At 37.6% G+C, this 19,648-nt stretch overlaps 1 protein-coding gene across 25 annotated transcripts in view; it reads right to left on the reverse strand.

Annotated features, from left to right (window-relative positions):
- Positions 1-19,648, reverse strand: part of LOC110156860 (neurexin-1a) — a 319,412-nt gene that overhangs the window by 196,027 nt on the left and 103,737 nt on the right. For 11 of the 25 annotated variants that reach the window (XM_055162520.1, XM_055162517.1, XM_055162532.1 and 8 more), the window contains 4 exons: positions 15,999-16,300; positions 12,836-12,859; positions 11,638-11,799; positions 3,136-3,583 (listed from right to left, as the gene is read on the reverse strand). In XM_055162520.1, the coding sequence (XP_055018495.1) occupies positions 3,136-3,583; positions 11,638-11,799; positions 12,836-12,859; positions 15,999-16,300 (936 nt within the window). Of the gene's footprint in view, positions 1-3,135; positions 3,584-11,637; positions 11,800-12,814; positions 12,860-15,998; positions 16,301-18,319; positions 18,341-19,648 lie in introns of those variants that run through there. The other 14 variants (XM_055162538.1, XM_055162536.1, XM_055162535.1 and 11 more) reach the window with 4 other exon arrangements.

Below are 19,648 nucleotides of genomic sequence, written 5' to 3' on the forward strand. Positions count from 1 at the left end.
AGATGCACGGTGTAAGCATTTCGGATGAAGGGTATACCACCTGCTTCTCTCTTTGGAGATGTTAATGCTTCACCTGGAATGTTCCACAGTATGACATGAAACTTAGTCACATCCAGCAATTATTCAATTACATTTTCTTATTGCACAAAAAAGTGTTTCTTACTGTGGAGATAGATTGGTTGAATATTATACCATAAAGTGAAATATTCCAGACAAAACAGGTAGCAGACCCCATGAGAAAATGTATACGGTATATTTTTTGTTTAGTTTTATTTAGTTTTTTTCAGGAGTTAACAACATAATGCAGCTAATAATGTTTTCCTTAATTTGATTTTGATTATAATTATTTATGATATAGATATATGAGATAATTCTCCCTAACAAAAAACAAAGGAGTCTCCACCTCTGATATATCAATGTGAAATGAACCAGTCCAAATGTGAAGTAAAACACCACACATTAAGCAACAATATAAAAGTGGGTGTCTAACTAGTCTGCACTCTCCATGTCTGACTTTATCCACAGTGGAGCTGCAGGTGGGGGCTCTGTGACAGCTCAGATCTTTGCACACCTCCATCAGCAGACGCAGCAAGATGTCCCCTAACCCTCCCTCACTCTCCCCTACATGTTAGACAGCGGATTACCACAATCCAGTTACAACGATACGGCCAAATCTCAGCGTGATTGGATTCTCCGTAGACCAGGGGAGCTAGGGACTATGTGTGTGTATGTGTGTGTATGCGTGTGTTTGTGCGTGTTTGTGTGTGTTTGTGTACACTAAACTTGAGTGGTGGTATGGGTGAGCTGGCAGGAAGTATAACCACAACTGAGCAGTGAGTGACCCCAGGCGTATTCAGTGAGGGTCCTCACTTAAAAGCAGAGTGTCTCTAATGCATCGGGGTGAAGAGATGAGGAGATGGTTGGTCTGAAATGGTCCATTTATACTCAGGCTCCTATGCAGCACAACTAAGTAAACTAAAAAACTTTTTAGTTTAGTTTATTTTTTTTAAAAAAGCTGATCACTTTACATCTGTTGTCATAGTTGCAGTTAAGATAGTGATTTAAATTTAGAATATAACTATGTTTTGTTTTTCATGAGCCATTCTTTATGACAAAATATAGGGCGATAAAATTTCATAAAAATATAGTATATGTTTGCTACAACATGGTTATTCACAGTATTGACTCAGCAGTTGAACCCACAATTTATTTTCATATGTCCCAGCCACTACACAATATGTAACACGGAAACTCAATTTAAAGGTACACTTTGTAACTTTTCTCAGTGTGGGGGCCTACCACCTGCTTGTCTCCATTTTATTACTTTGGAATGTTCCATAGCGTTGCATCAAAGTTGCTGATAATCCTGCATTAATTCCATGCATTAATACCTTAAGAACATTTATTCTTGCTGTAAATTCAGTCAGCCAGTCTCCACAGATCTGACCCATAACTTGGCTGGCACACCCTGCTTGTCTACATGGAGATATACAAGTTTGCATAATGCCATGCTATGGAACATTCCAGCCAGAAGCAAAATCCATGAAAACAAACACCTGGCACACCGACCTGAAAAATTACATAGCAGACCTTTAAAGCTGTTGAATATGACTATGACTATAATATGAGATCATATAAAAAGCGCCTCATTTGAGTTCCATGAGCAAAACAAACTCTATATATAATTTGACCTTTATTATCTTGTTCACAAATAGCTGGTAAAAAGCAGGACACTATATGATTAAACTATACTTTTCCTGTTCCTAGTCTCCAGTGGGCAGCCATGACTTCACCAGTGTGTGTGATATGAGTAATATCATCATGTCTCGACTTGAGAAAAGGAAAAAGTTCTCCTGAAATGTCATTAGTGCAGAGCTCAGCAGCACTGTCTCAGCCCGGGCCGAGACCACCTCCTGTTTCCATGGTAACGCAGACAGTGGGAACAACTGAAGACTGTGTGTGTGTGTGTGTGTGTGCGCGCGTGCGTGTGTGTGCATGTGTTTCTGTGTGTCTGCGCATGTGTGCGTGTGTGTATGAGTGTGTGGGTGCGAGCATGTGTGTGTATGTACATGTGTGTGTGTGTGTGTGTGTGTGTGTGTGTGTGTGTGTGTGGGTGAGAGAGAGGGGGCGGACCGCTGATAATCAACATGATTTAATTGAGCAAGACAATGTTTCTTACAGTTTGGGAGGGACATGTCTGAACTGCGGAGATTAGTGTTCACATTTGATAAAACATTTCAAACATTTACTCTGTGGATTCTTGTATAGTCAGTTTATAACTGCAAAATGTTTATAATGCAAATAAGATGTGTAAGGCTTAATAAAAAAAATAAAAAATAAAAATAAAAAACTGAAAAGAACTCCATAAAGTCATTGTCCTCAATATGACAAATATAAACATACATCAAATGATTCAAAGATTCAATAAAGTAAGACTAGGAAAGTGCTCAAATCAGACAAAATGAGGGTGCTGCCATGTTGGATTTTCAAATTCTGACTCTGAAATGCTGTTTGAGTTTTCCAGTACAAATTCAGAGATCACACCATAAATTAACAAATGCTCTTTCTGATAGACCTACTTAAGTCTTTTGACAAACCTGTTGCATTAATATTTAATATGAACAGTCCATTTACGGTGATCAAATTATTAATTTGCTGCCACAAATATAAATGTTAATTGTGTATCACTCAGTGTGAAAGGGTATTCCCATAATGCTTTGGGGGTAATGAAACAGTTAATCTAATTTCCACCTCCTGAGATGGAGTGGAGAAATTGGTCAGGGGTATATCTAATTTGCAGCATGACATTGCGAGGCCTTGGCTACAAGCATACACTAACAAATGACTGCTTAGATAAGCAAATCAACTGGGACCAAAGCAATAAAACCTGAGGCTTAGAGGACGTGTGGGAGAGGACAAAGTTACACCCCATCAGAACTCACTCAGGGACCTCTGACATATGAGGCCAGTGCGCTTCAGACATAACTGACGTAACATGCATTTGTGTGTTTATACAAAGGACAGCAGTAAGTTTAGGCTGTGGAGGATATACTGTGTTTCCGCTTCTTGAAAATTATCTTCGGAGTGAATTTATTATCTAATATGAATGTGGTGTGTAACTAACTGCTCCCTCACCTGATCTGCCGTCTCGCTGGAAGTCCACATGGTACCACTCTCCGTCGTTGACCTTCTTGTTGACCGCTCTAGTCTTGGTAGTTCCTGAGCCCATGTCCAGCAAAAGATACAAGTGTCCATCCAACATCTCAATGGCAAAGAAGTCCACTTTGAGAGACTGGGGGTTGACTGGTGTGGAGTCCTTTGGGGGCTGTTTGGGTTTTCCATGGCTGAAGAGGAGCAGTCCGTTGGGCTCGGTGGTCCTGAAGTCAAAGGAGATGGAGCCGGTCTTCTTGGCGTTCCACTTGTTGAGGATGACGTAAGACTCGGGGGTCTCAAAGGTGATGGGGTCCAGGGTGGCCACGTTCTCACATTTAAAAGCGACAGTGCCATGGATTTTCATTTTAGGATCACCCTGTTTGGCCAGTCGGGACAGCTCCAGCCTCACGTCGTTGTTTTTGTACACAACCTTTGAAAAAAACAAAAGATAAGTTAATATACTGATTTAAATTGTTAAATTCTATGACAATGGTTCTAATTTCTCTTCATTCGACACCCATGGACTCTTCTGAAATGAAATATCGGTTTATTGGTTTAGCTAAATCATCCCTTAGTTTTAGATTTTGATTTGAAAACTGTGGTTTCAAATAAATATAGCCCAAGGAAGCACATATTCATAATTATTAGTGCCAATTTTGAATAGTTCCTGGTTTGAATTTTTTTAGTTTCAGATGTTTTTTCCCCCAAGACAAAAACAAAATTAACAAGCTAATTAATTAAATCCAGTCACAAGGAGACAGTTAATGAAATATTCCACTGTATTTTTGGAAATAATTGGATGAAAATTTCAGACAATCCGATCAAATGTATTGTTTTAATGGCTATTTTTTTTTTGTTTTCTAATTTTATTTATATATTAAAAAAAAATGAATGACACACATTTTTTAAAAACCTCTTGAGATTAAAAAGACACTTTATTTAGAACAAATCAGTGAGAATCAGTGGCAAAGACTGGGAGAAAACTAGATCAGACTTTAGGACTGACGACGGGACTTACTGACTTGAGACGGACAAAGGACTACTTTACTCACACTGGTTTGGAATATTTCAACAAACAACATGACATCATGGTTTATGTTTGGGATATCTTATTGTATGTCAAACATAGACTAGTTTTCCTCTGTGACTCACACAAATTTGATTGTGACTGTTCCATACAGTAACTAGTTGTATTTGTATTTGTTGTTTTGAATTTAAAAAAAAAAAAAAATGTAAAAAATCTTAAAGTAGACATGTGAGAGGCAAAAATTAGAATGCACAGATAACTGGCCGCTGTCTGAATGTTGGCGTTTGATTCTGTCCTCAAAAGCAGACATGGCTTTATTTAAGACTTCAATCAGTTTGCATGTCTCTGTGTGTTTGCAACAACTGCTGGGAGAAAATAATCCTTTCCGTAGGCCAGGGTTTTAGCACAGGAGGAACTATTTATCACAGTTAGGGAGATTTCACTTCATGTTTTGTTGGGATTGTGATGACAGATGACAGCCTTTTTTACTTTTTGTCAAAATATGTGTATGTATATAATAAAGTCATAATGAATAGTATCAATATTTTGGTACATTTCATTAAACAGCATAATTTAGCTGCTTCTGAGAGACAGTAATGCAGTCTGGAAATTCAATGTTTTGATTAAAAGGAAAAAAAAAAAAAAAAAGACCAAAGAAAAAGATCATACAGAAATGTGCATGCAGTGCTTTAACAAAAATGTTGTAAATAAGTATGCCTTCCTTGTAAAACAGTGAACTATATTGAAGAATATCATGTGCTATTTGAAAAAAAAAAAAAAAAAAAAAAAGATACTAAAACTAATATCAAAACTAGATCTGAACATGTTTCGATACTGCAAAAAATCACATTAACAGGACAAAATTGTTTATCAGAACTAGTATAAATGTAAGTAATAGAAGTACTACTATTTTGTATATGAAATTTATATATAATGGTAATATAAATGCTTTTTTTCATAATAATAATAATGCTTTATCATAATCTGTATCACGTATTGACTGAATTTTTGGACAGAAATCAAGAAGAACAATGACATTTTGTGGCAACTAACAACACTGTGGAATATATAGATTTTTGCTTGTATATTGTTATATTGTTGTTTTGCAAGCCATGTCGCATATTTATTGTGAGGGACCTGTAATTCCCAGCCCTATTGTATAGATACATACAAACTGGAGTACCTCTAATGTTGGAGGAATACATTGTGGTATTTGATCACACAATTTAGGCTCCAAACTACATAAAATTTGTGAGAAAAACAGACAGCTCTGCTCTTGTGTTTATGTGGTTTTTCCCATTTCCAATTAGTGATCGGAAATGCATAGCAGCGAAACACATAGAAAGCTTCTGTTTGTAATCATATGTTGAGTTTTTATACTGTAATTTACCTGCAACTTGATGTAAAAGTATTTGGAATACAGTACTCTGATTGGATCATGTATCAGAACACATTACAAAATACATTTTAATTTAGGTATTCAGTATTTTGCAACTAAATCAATTTTCTTCCCATCACTGACTATACTTATTCCCTTAGCGTGACATGTTGCCAGATAAATCGATCCAGTGTATACATATTTGACAAAGGTTTCACAAAAGCAAGGTCTGGGTGCCAACTCATGTGATCGAAATGAGCCCTGGACAGAATCAATTGTTTCTAGTGGAGACAGAGGGCACCTTTCACAGTCCGGGCTGGAGCTATGACAACTCCTGCTACTGCTATACTGCTGTTACTGCTGCTGCTGGTGGTGGTGCACTCATTTGTCACCACTTTGACAACTGAGCTATGGCTGCAGCGCGTTTGTTTTGCCATCACAGCTAACAGGCAGGCGTGGTAGCCCTAGCGCTCTTCGTGCACAAGGCACAAGAGCAGGGCATCAATCACGGACAAAGGCATATGATGTAAAACCACTATTGTATGTTATAGGAGTACAAGCAGAGGCTGACCCTGCACTTGGCTGCTGGCGAATGTAAAAGGTAAAGGGAGTCACGGATAATAATAACACTACAATATATAAGTTATGCTCTCTAAATCAATCAGTAATGGACCAAAAATACTGCTTTTGGATCTAGGGGATTGTGTAAAAGAAAGACAGTGAATGAAATAATTTTGCACCATTTTGTGAGGGCATTGATAGCAACTAAACAAAAAGGGGACAGAAAAATACTGTCAGTGTTTATATTAAGCATTGAGAGGTTTTGAGCCAACTGAATATAAAATGTAACAAGTTTGTCTTTGGTTTTATTAATACATGGTGGAGAGAACTGTGCTATTTTGAGGGAATTGTGAGACAGGGTCAAGGATAACTTCATTCACAAGAGGTCAGGGACAAATAAATGACTAAAAGGCTACAAGTTGTGAGATACACTTGACTTGAATGATTCTCTGCTGTACCTGACCAGATTTGTACCTTAACCCGTGTTTGAAAGTAACTATTCAAATCCATTTCTGAACAGTGTTGAAGGAATGTTACGCTATTTTCTGATCTGTTAAAATTTTGTTTCATCACAAGCATACCTGGAGTTGTGTTTTGTTTTCACTCATGTTTAACACACAAAACCTGCATATTTAGGTTCGGTTCTTCTCGCAACGAGCAAACACTCTGTTCCACCTGATGATGTCATGTGGTAATACAGGAAGTGCTTCACTGTGTTTTTAAACTCTATACACCTTTACTGGAATTTCAGCTCTGGAACTGCCTTCTACTAAAAAGGTACCATACTTTTTTTACTATAAGTTGCACTTTTTTTCATGGTTTGGCTGGTCCTGCGACTTATACTCCGGTGTGACTTATATATTAAAATTTTCACATTGACAGCAGCGAGGGGGCGCTCTCAGCTTGTGTGTCTGTATCTGCTACTCCTATTACTCCTAGACCACTGTCATTTGGCACTCTACTGCACATGTCTCCTGCAGAAAGAGTTGACGTCCTGCTCCAAGCAATGAAATATGCAGCCGAAAGGTTAATTGAGCAGCAGAAAGAAAGTTTGGAGTGAGTAAGAAACTTGTGAGAAACTGGTGGAAAGTGGGGATAGAGAACACAGCTTCACAGTAACCGGGAGGATGTGCCCTCCTATGACTTTCCTGGAAGTCACTGGATGGATAGACAAAGCCTGTACTTCAGTGACAACTGAAACCATCCTGTTGGGATTCAGAAAGGCCGGAATAATTCTAACTGGAACTAATGCTGAATCTGACAACAGCTATGCAGAAGAGGTTGGTTTGCCTCCGGAGGTCGTGGAGTTGCTCAGAAGTGACACCAAGGATGAAGAATTCACTGGATTTAGTGATTTGGAGTGAGATGAAGAGTTTGTTAAACTTGTTCTGTTGTTTATGCTATAGTTATCTGAAGAACTGTTCATATGTGATGTTAACACTCTGTTGTTCTCTGTTCTATCGTTATTACTCTAACTTGCCTTTCAAGATGAAATGTTGGTTCCTGGTTTTTGATTTTATAAAATAAATTTCCCCAAAAAGTGTGACTTATAGTCCAATGCAATTTATATGTTTTTTTTTTTTTTCTTCATTATGCATTTTTTGGCTGGTGCGACTTATAGTCCGAAAAATACGGTAAATGATAGCTTCATGTCATCATAAGTTAGAACAGAGCAATTTGAGCTTTTAGGATGTAGGCTAATAATGAAGGGTGTGTGAATGACACACAACACAATTCCAGGTCTGGTTTTGATGAGGTAACAGCATTATAACATAGCTTAAACCTCCTTTAAATCCTTTATCCTACTCTATTTAGTATTTTATTTTTTGTGCAACATTGTGCACCTTGAGTCATGATAACATGATAATAATTATTGCATTCCATCAACTTCCTTGCTCCAACAAAACAAATTAAAACAGTACTATGTATGAAAGTGAATAGAACAGGAGATATAATATTCATATAGCTTACTTAAATTGAACCATTGTGTTTGGGTCTCATAACACAGGTACTTGTCCTGAGGGGTCTGTAATCATAGATAGAAGACCTCTTAAATTGTGCTGTAGCTTAAAGTCGTGTTGGACTGTAGTTAAGCAAGTTGGTTTCCTTAACAACTGTGCCTGTAATGAGCTGTACGTGACACGCAGACACATGGGCCACACTCTGCACTGCCTCATTAAAACCAGATGCTGCACCACTATCTCACTTTTACCCACGATGCTGAATCTGTGCAAGGTGAGACAAAATGGAAGAGTGACTAAACAAGAGAAGGGTAAAATAAGAACAGCTTTTCATTAACAAATCAAAAGATAACAGAAATAGTCCATTTGGAGAGCTTTGGGAAACTGCCTTTGGGTCACTGAGGTAAAATGGCCTGGGTCAGAATCCCTATTAAGAAGAAAATAGTGCTGAGCTGAAAAGTGGAAGTTAGGGGTGAAGGATTTGAACTTTCTGTGGAAGGAATTGAATGCCTTTTTATGTGTTACATATATGCTGTATTAATATTGTTTATTTCACACCAGTTTAGCCTCATTTATTTTTCTATTTTGCCAAAAACCTTGAAGAATTACTCAAAGGTTTACACTATTTTTTACTGCCATTCATATTACATGGATTTTGTGCAAACTGTGCTCTTACATATACTGCAACTGCAAGAACAACTACTGCAAATACTACAGCTATTCTATCAAACTATTGGTCCTTCTGACTATCACTCACACACCACTTCATTCTTGGCCAGGTGGGTGAAGTGTCTTGCTTAAAGACACAACAGTATGCACTAGATCCACTGCTGCCTCACTGTGACATCTGGTACTCCCATCCAAGTATTAACCAAGCCCAACCCTGCTTAGCTAGAGATTTTCTTTCTTTCTCCTCTTGCACAGCTAAAAGATATACTTGCATTACTATATTTGAATATTTTATTTATTTTACTTGTACATATATATTATATAATTATGCCTAAAAGATTTGTTGATCTCACCGGTCTCTTCTTATTTTTTTATTGTATTTATTATTACCAGTTATATCTTTGCTCTTATATTATATATATATATATATCTATTGATGTGTGAGCTACTATGTCCAGATAATTTCCCTTGTGGATCAATGAAGTTTGTCCATGTCTATCTATGTCTACATCAGACAAACGTGTGCATTCTCAAGGAATGGCGTATTACTACATCAACAGTGCATTTGCCTCTGTATTTCCCTTTGTATTTTTGAGTTTGTGCATAAATTGAACACTTCCATCGACCATTTCCATTTTGCTTAGACATCAGCAGCAGAAATATGGACTATATACTACATAAATACACTGCATACTTCCATAGCAATAAAGCCCCATATAAGAGACAAATGACTGATGCCGTAAGCTTGACTGGAATGGCCCATTACACAGAGAAGCCTCCCTTATAAAGACTGACTCTGCTCAATACATCAGCAGACAGGGCAACCACGTCTGTGTCAGGTGTAATGCGCAGGCTAAGAGCAGATCATCTCAGCCACAAGTGACGGGCTATGTAGATTCTAGCTCCTATAGATAGTGATGGAGGAACAACATGAGAGGGGAGTGGGGGGGTGGGGGTGTTGGAAACAGTCCCCGGCCCCCAGAGAAGCACTGAGGCATGAGGAGCCGCTGTTCTCCTCATGAAAATTCAGTTTCTTGATCTCTCCAATCGCCGTGTGTCTTTGAAGTGTACCTTACAGAGGGCTACAAAGGCGATGGTGAGATCCTGTGATGTAGAGATTCCAGCGCATGCATTGTTAGAACGATATTGGCAGACAGTATAGGTTTTGTAAGACACAAAATGTAGTGTTGTAATGTGAATGTTATACCAGACTTGTTATGGGGTGACAAAATATATTGAGTACTGTATTCACTATTATCAGTAAATGTGTAAATTTCTCTTTTTCAACAATTTATATTGTAAAGCTATAAAATTTGACATTTGATTGCTGTCTTCTAAGTTGTAAACAATTTTATGAAACCCAAACCTGAAGAACTGTTGCATCAGTATATTACACATGGGGATGAGAGCATGTTGAGAGCAGTTCACTGAATGAAAGATCATGAAACTGTCCACAGACCTGGAAATATTCTGATGGGCCAAAGGGCTTATGAGAGCTAGGTGCAAGTTTATTATAAGACACCATAAATTCTGGCGAAAATGTAAAAAAGTAAATGTGTTCGATACAGTGCAGAGAGGAAACTCGAAGGTTTGAAATGTTGCCCTGTATCAAACTTTTTTGTAAGGATGGACAATGTGTGGGTTGTTCTCTCTCATCCTACACAACCATCTTAAGATTTGTGTGCAAAGTCTCCTGTTCTTTTTCTATCAAAAAATTAAACATTTTGCTCAAGTTTATTTACTATTTACTGCAACTATATCTACCATTTTACAGAGTTCCCACTCTTTTTCACTCACAAAATTGCTGAACTTTTCCATGACTTTTTCATGACCTAAAGTGAATTTTCCATGACTTTATGGCACCCTACATCTGTATAATTGATCATACTCACCTTATGGTTTGGTATTACAGATTTTTAACATTCAAAATACTGTGCATTTATTGTCATCTCTTTTCAACAAAAGGCACATACGTTTGGAAATAATCATAATAGCCTAATGATAACTTAGCTGTTGTGTGAAAGAGATACTAAAATTACATGCCTTTTCTAAAACTTTTCCAAACCTGGAAAATGACAGTTTCAATTTCCATTACTTTTCCAGGATTTCCATGACTGTGGGAACCCTGGTTTTATGAAATATATAATAATGCATCACTATTGTGAATATATCCTTCATTTTACTTGTCTTGCTTCCTGCTTTCTAATAGACACTGCTTTGTTCTGATTCCTATTTTAGAATGTTAAAAATCTTAAAGGTGCAATGTGTAACTTTTCTGATGAAGGGTCCACCATCCGCTTGTCTCCATGGAGACGTTGTTGCTTTGACTGTCCCGAAATGACAAAAAGCATATGCCTTTACATTTACTCAATAACATGAGTTTTTATAGACTTAAAAACTTGCATTCTTACTGTGAGTGGGCTCACCTTTCCACAGATCTGACATGTAACTTGGCCCTATGGCATCAGCTGCAGTCTTCATAGAGATAAATACGTGTAATGCCATAATGTGAATAACTTCAGGCAACATTTCCATGGAGAGAAGGTGGTAACAGACCCTCAACCAGAAAAGTTACACAGAAGTTAAGGATCAAATATGATCAGTTACAGTTACAGTTATTTTTTTGTAATAAATCCTTTTGGTGCATTTTTATGACGTGTATTTGCAGAGTGGGCGGAAAAGCAAAATAAAGTTTATATGAGATAATCAGGAAACTCAAGAATATACAAGACACGATCAGTGCGTGGGAGTGAGCCGGGTCTGTTTTGAGTCCTAAGGTGCGTCCAGTCATATCCTGAACACCCACGGTCTAAGTTAAGGCAGAGAGAAGAGAGATAGAAAGAGAGAAAGATAGATGGAGAAAGAGAGATAGACTGATAACTCTTTACCTCCTTAAGGCAGCCCATGAAGTTATTGCTGACCGGAGATCCAGGCAGGTCAGCGGTACTTGGGCTGCCTCCAACGTAGAAGAAGTCATCGGAGCCTAACATGGTGTAGTCTTCCTGAGTGTATCCGGTGGTGGTCAGAATCCCATCCACGGATATCGTTACCTAGACAACAAAGCACAGGAAGAGGACACGCTATACTCAACCCAACCCAATGCGTATGGCTAATCAAACTGCCTTTTTCTTCTTGTGGTCTTTCAATCGGCCCTATTTTCTAATTTCTGAAACCCATTTTTATGTCTTTTTTCTTGTTTTTCTGTATTATTTTGTCCACTTTTAGATTAGTTGTTAATCTGCAGACCCCAAAGAAATGCTAGTTAGTGTTTGAGTTAGTACCCATAGAACAGTGTTAGTATTGCCCCAAGAGCAACAGAAAATAGTTTAGCAGACACAAAAATGGTGTTAGTAAAATGTTTGTCGGTTAGTTTTTCCATTATATTAGTATATTCATTGTTGTTATTTTAGAAAAGAAAGTAAATCAGATCGTGCTACTAGGTTAGAAATAGCACATGCTATGAATACAGATAATTAGATACTGTTTAAGCTACTATTTAAAATAAATATGCATGCATTTAGGTTTGCTTTTTGCCTATTTGCAAAAAGAAACACCTTTTTTCATTTAGTTAGAAATAGGGAATAAGTTTGGCACTACATCATTAGCATGCATTAACTAATGGATACCACAAAAAGAATACAGGAAGTGAAAGACACAATCACACACATGTTGACGAACGAATGAGCAGTGGAGAAGCTAACAACACAAAGGTCAAAGTTCATGCCATGCAAAGTGAATGGGGAAGATACAACTGGCTGAGCCCAAGAGCATCAGGCCAGCCAGACAGAAGAGAAGTCCTCAATATTAGCCACGGCTTGATGCAAAAGGCTCGCAATGATGCTCCTAGGTGGATGAAACAGAATAGGACAGGAAACAGGTGAAATAAAGTGGGCAAAACCAAATGAGTGACTCAAGAAATCCAAAAATAAAATTAATTCAAAAAGTAAGCTGAAGAGTACCAACCGCAATTTCCCTTTTTTGTAAATGACGTCTACGGTATAAAAAAAGAAACAAAAGGAAACACACGGCAAACCCAAACTAAGAAACAATTAGAATGATATCTACCGAACAATGTAGTTTGTTTACCATAGCGTGTCCAATGCCTGAGTGCTTTGTGGAAAAGGGGGAGAAAGGAAATTAAAAACTGTGAACAGAATAACGACTGTTACTCAAATAATATATGATGGTCAATACTGGTTAGTACATAGTTAAAATCAGACTGGTTAGTAGTATGGCACATTCCATGAGTGATGTTAGGTTAGTTTCCCAAAGCATGTTAGTAACACAGAGTTAAAAGGGCAAAATAAGTTTAACAAGAAAAAAGCAGGTTAGATATGCTCCACTAGAGGTGCTATAGAGCTCAGGACTCCCTAAAATACCACGCTACCAACACACCTACATTTTAAGCATTTTTACCCCCTGGTCTTTACCAAATCCTTACACAGTTATGGAGACACACGTCAAATACAGAAAGCGCATAATTTGACCCAGTTAACCTAAAACTTTTTAAAGCAACACAATGTAACTTTTGCTCCCTCTTTCCAAATCATAATTTATGTATATACAGTAAAAGGTAATTAAGTGTATAGCACAATTTGAGTTTTTAGAGTCATAATCAGGTTTATGTTAACATCAACATTTTCTCTTACATGTTTTTATGCTATTTGTAGACATTATCTGCACTATACATTCTTCTAAACAATGCTAAGAGCTCAATTGTAAGGTATATAAATCTACTTTTTTTCCCTTACTTACCTTATATCTGAACACCTATCAACTCCCCTGCCTCTAAAGTACACAGTGTTGCTTTAAGTACATTTCTCTCTAACTTTTAAGCCCAATGCGCTGTTCATGACATACCCAACGCTCATTCAACACTGTACCTCCTTCTTTTGGTGTTTTTGATGAACTTTAGGACCACTTTACTGCAATGAGACAAAGCAAAAAGACCCTGACACAGAATGAGCGGGATGGTCGTTTCCGATGCCCCACAGAGCATGCACTCTTATGCTTGAGTTTCCTTGCTCTCTCCAATGTGGTGAATGTTCCAGATGGCTACGTCCTGAGGCAGCACCATAATACAAGTGCTAATTATGCAAAAGCAGGTTTAGTAGACAGGTGAAGATAAACAGAAGCAAGCAATTGAGCAGGGACTTGAGAGGTTAGCTGTTTAAATGTTAGGACCTCATTGCTGTGATCAGAATAAATCTAGTCTACAATCTGTCAGAGTTGAACCGGAACTGGACAAGGCTAAACCAGGACTCAGTGTTAGTGTAGGAGAAGCAGAAAAGCAGATGGCAAACACAGCAACAGTAGAGATTTTAGAGTCAGATAGATTGGTTTAGGTTTAAAAGGTTAAACAGCGTTACAATCACAACATTTCTCCCAGACATTTCTAGGTCATGTGTAAATCTGTATCAAAATAATATTGAGTGCTGTTATTCTTTGGTTAAAAGAGCACAAAAGGAATGCAATAATAATAATAATAATAATATAATAATAATAATAATAATAATAATAAATACAAATAAATAAAATAAAATCTGATTAAATTAATTAATGAATAAATAAATGCACAACACTTTCAGTAAAAAATAAATAAGTTGACCAGTACTAGCCAAATGTTTTAATTCAAACCAATATACCAATACTAAATAATAAATAAATAAATACAAATAAAATAAGAATCTTTTCTAAGGTTTTTTTCCTCCCCAAATGAGCTCCAGCAGCCTTATGGGTAAAAGTAAACCATTGTGTATGTGAGTCTCCCCATCATTAAAAACGCATTAAGCCCTGAGCAGAACTTTGTAACCTGCACATAATCCAATAGACCGCAGCACACAACACAGTCTAAATGATGGAGCATGTTCAGGGTCAAAGGTCTCTAACTGTCATGTACCTACTGAGATTAATGACAGCTCCCACACTGTCCCCGAAGGACTGAGGCCACAGAAATGTAGTTTATCTATATATATACACTATCTGTGAAGAGGATATCCCAGTGTATGACCAGAGCAATATCTACCTCAATAAAGGAAGGAGGCACGACTGCTGAAGGTGAACCCTGTAAAAACAATACTGCGAGCTGCTGGAGACAGATAGACTTCTAATTCTAAAAGTAGTTTACAGTCTTTGAGCTGCAGTGTAAGAAATAACTGCACATTGGTTTATGACATCAAGAAACCCAAGATCATCGATTGTTATCTTTTCTTCCTAGTTGTATTATTATGTTCTTCAGTGTCAGCCTTTGGTAGTTAGGGACCACACATTAAAGGACATATTATGCAAATTTGACTTTTTTTTTGAGGTTTTAACCATGTTATACTGCTTTTTTCTCATAAAAATATATCTGCAGTTGTATTTTCTTTCATTCACATTGATTCATTAATCCAAAGTGCACTGAAAAATGTTCAGTTTTGCCTGAATTTTTGTGTTATAAAAATATGGCCTTCTGCGTGGATTTTAAGCCCACACACCATCACGACACGAGGCTTGTTCTGCAGTCAAATTGTGTTTGCAATGAATGCATGTCTCTATTAGCATAACATTCATATTGCTTAATGACTTTGACATTTGTTTATTTCCCATTGGTCATTCCCATTTTTAACAGTAGATGGAGCTACAGCACCTAAATATGCACAAATGACCAATTATTTAATCAACTACTAAGCGATCCCTGAACTACAGTGTTGCCTAGACTTTAAACATTTTAGTAAAAACAGATTTCATCTCATCTCTAAAATAAAGTCTGATTGAAGAACACAACTGTCCTATCTGTCTCATAAATTCAACTATATTATACCATATTCTAACACCAACGCAATTTCAATTTCTCCACAAATCTGCTCCTCTTCTGAACTTTACACTGGGGATCTTTAAACACATCCTTCTACATTCAATATACTCTCTTCTCTACATGCACAAACTCTTAGCCTGGCCTGTTTGAAAACTTCTAACTTCCTACTCATTCATTCCTTCCTACTCCTTTACATCCTTGCATTTCCATTTTGCTCCTTCGTCGCCTCAGTGCCGCAGTACACACCATCGTCATCAATCTCAATGCCTACAAAACAAATGTAGATGTCTCTGCACAACTGTGGTTCTGTTGTATCTCCACCATAAACCTCTCATCAAATTGAACCAATCACCGATGTCTGGAGAAATAATTGACTGTATGATGGCAATGATTAGTGCATTAATTTGGATTTGACTGATCGTAACTCCGCACCGCCCTCTTCTGTACTGTTACCTGACGGAGATTCCTTGTTACTTTCACATCATGCCAATCATTGTCATTAAATTTCCCAGCGACCGGCTCCACCAGCGCTTCAAAGGCCCCAGAACCCAAATTAATGACGAGAGACACGGCTCCGTTTTTCAGGGCCAGGTTGACGTAATCGGCCGATTTGCCAGTGTGGAGCATGAGTCCGTTCCTCTGCAGGGTTTTGAAGGACAGCGTAATTTCGTCACTGCTGCTTTGAATGGGGTTCAAGGACAAGTCGTAGCAGAAGAACTCGGATCCTTTGAAGGTGGTGACGTACTCTTCTTTACCTGCGAGAGACAAAAGGGAGAGAAAACACGCAGCGTCACTGTGGAGGTCTTAAGAAGTCTTTTATGGAAGCTTAGAAGGAACAAATGTGAAAGGAGTGAAGCAAATATTGTTGTGGGTAAAAGTTAGGGACAGAGTTGAATCCAGTGTAAAAACATGACAGATCAGCAATCACCAGACATATGAGCAGCTGGTCCAATACAATAGAAAGGGAGCAGCTGGAAATAAGAAAATGTCAACATGTATACTCGGATATTGAACTTATGGTAAATTATCTAGTGCAGTGTTTCCCAAACTTTTTTTTTCAGGGGACCCCTATTTTTTAATTATTTGTAAATCACAAAATAAATGTGGATTTGACCATTATTGAACATTAATGAAGATATTTTTTTTGTTGACTGAGTGATCGTGTCCCTCTGAACAATTAGTATTACTCAAGTTTTAAACAATGAAAAACAATCATTGAACCAGCAATAAAAGGATCCACAAGTCGCCTATTTGGACATTAAATGTGACCTATTACTTTATCTTTTCAGCATTCAATTGAACCAGCAATATCGGAACAATAGTCAATAAATAGTCAATAAAATAATTTTTAAAAGATTAGAAATGATAAAAAACATGTCTTAACATTTCAACCTAAATACAGATCATGACAAGGTGACCCCAAAAAAAAAAATCTCACTATTTGGGAAACAATGATCTAGTGTACATGAAAATAACAATGCATTCATTACATAAAGTGAAGTACACTTGTTCATATCCCATTAGGCAATTTTTCCTCTGCAGTTGACCCAAATTCAGCGCCGCCGGGGTACCTCATCAGGAGCAGTGCACGTTGACCCATCTCCAGATTTTAGCCATTACTTTACCATGAGGATTTTATTGAGCATGTTGTGTGTATGACAACATCGATCACAAAAAAAGTGTGTGATTTCTGCACTTTTCAATGTAATTTCTATAGATCTATAAAACTAGAAGGGCTAGGGCAGGTCTGTAAATATTTCAGCATTTTAGATCTCATTATGGCATTTAAAAGTGTATTGTGTGACTTTTCTGGTGGAGGTTCTATTAAATGCTTTCACAGTATGATAATGAATCTTCATGCAGACCAAACCAGACCAAGTTACAGGTCAGATCTCCGGAGAAGCAACCCCATTCACAGACAACTAGTACCTAGTTTTTCTAGGTATTTTTAAGCTATAAAACCACCTGTAATTGAAAAAATGTAGAAAGTGTAAAAAGTAGCGCTTGTCTCATACTGTGGAACATTCCAGGCAGAGCAATGACATAACCATAGGAACAAGCAGGTGACAGACGCTCTACCAGGAAAGTTACACAATGCACAGCTACAAGATGTGCCTAATAAAGTGGCAATCAAATAATAGGCCTGTGTCTTCTATTTCCCAGTGTCCCAGATCAATTACAAGCTGATGTCCTACACAACAACAAGCACAAAGCATTTTCCAGTCTCTATAGTCTCTACTCTATTTTCTTACACATCTACAGCATAGAAGAAATGTATCTGCCTGTTCCACTAGGCTCACAAACATCCAGGACTACAACAAGGCAAGAGTAACCTTGAGATACACCTTTACACTACCCCAGCAATAGAAAATATTGTGCTATGTGCGTCAGTGGATGATGCATGTGGACACCCATTAGAGAAGGCATCCAAAAACAAGTCTGGACACGCTATTAAAGACACCAGCAGAAAATAACCGGACAAAAACACGAAAGCACCAAAGCGTTCAATTATAACTGGTCTTGAGAAAGATATATTTGGTTCCTAAACAAACACCTGCTCACTTGTTAAGGAGGAACCAGCCACAGATGCAACAATGTACCAAATAAAAGGGGTTGCTGTCTCCACCAATTTGTCACACCATTGATTCCCCCTTAAAGGCACTATACGGCTGCTGTGGGACGGACTCGGAGGGGCCTGTAATTGAAGTTGACTAGATCGCATCACTCTTTGCCCGTCTTAGCCCCCTATCAGTGGAAATAAGGGACCCGTAGACCTCTGGCTCTCCCCGGCTGTCCTTCAGTCCGGTAGCAAGGGAGCGGAGACCGAAGCACAAATAGGGCGCCAAGTCGGGGTCATTCTCATCTCGCCGTTTCGTACCCGCATGCCCACGCTCGTACACTTAATTCGGTAGAGCGGTTCGGAAGCGAATGGGGAGGAATTTACAGTGATCGGGCCTGAGTCCAAACAGATAAAATGAAAATACCCCTTGAGGAGCTGAGTTTAAAATGATTTGCTGGGGTTGCTGTGAGTGAGCAGGTACTAAACAAAATCATAACAAGACCTATACATTTCAATGATAAGTAAAACTGATTATCTGACATATTGCTACCCTGGATACATGTTTTGCTTTCTCTAAATAAACCTTAAAGGGTCCATATTACGCTATTTTCTGATCTATGTTATAAGAATGTTTCCTGATTACAAACTTACTTGGAGTTGTGTTTCACTTACATGTTTAACACACAAATCCTGCATATTTCGTTTAGTTCCTCTCAAACAGAAAACTCAGCTCCACCTTGTGATGTCATGTGATAAAACAGGTGCTCTGCTGTGTTTTTAAACTCCATACACCTTATCTGGAATCATTTGTATGATTTCAGCCCTGGAATTCCCATTTTCTATTGAACAAAAGGTAAAAGATAGCTGTTAACTTGAAAACTATGATTACATGACATCACAAGGTGGAACAGAGCATTTTGAGCTTTGGAGAAAACTAAAAATACAGGATTACTAAAACATGTGAATGAAACAAAACACAACTCCATGTATGTTTTTGAGGAGATAGCAGCATGGTTAAAAGCTCACAAGTGTCAATTTGTGTAATTTAGGAGCAATTTTGCATAGTATAGGAAATAAATACAAAATATGTGGAATAAAATCACATCAACACATTACTAATGATCTTTCCCTAGTAATTTATAACAAACTGGACCATGACTGGCAATGAAGAGACAGTGTTAAGAAAATAAATATGTCTAAAATGTATGCTTATAGAAAACAGAGGAACATAAATATATAACTTTAAAAAATGAATCAAAAACTGTCTAGATTTGAGATGTGAGTTTGAAATAAAGTGCTCCCAAGATGGCTTCTACAGTCACAACACAATCAACCAAATAAACTTGTTTTTTTCCAAAGGGAATAAGGGAGTGAAAATCTATTTCCATTTCTCTGTAATTGTCTGTGAAATGTGAACTGCATTGTAATTACTGACTCCACAAAACATGCTGTAGCCATTTTTCATTTTCATTGACACTCTAAATTCTCTCTATCATTACTGTAATATGACTTTGTTTGATGAAAATACCTGACAGGACCCCCA

This window comes from Boleophthalmus pectinirostris, unplaced genomic scaffold (genome assembly GCF_026225935.1).
Source record: "Boleophthalmus pectinirostris isolate CB_2022bp ecotype Guang Dong unplaced genomic scaffold, ASM2622593v1 HiC_scaffold_5, whole genome shotgun sequence".
Taxonomy (NCBI): domain Eukaryota; kingdom Metazoa; phylum Chordata; class Actinopteri; order Gobiiformes; family Gobiidae; genus Boleophthalmus; species Boleophthalmus pectinirostris.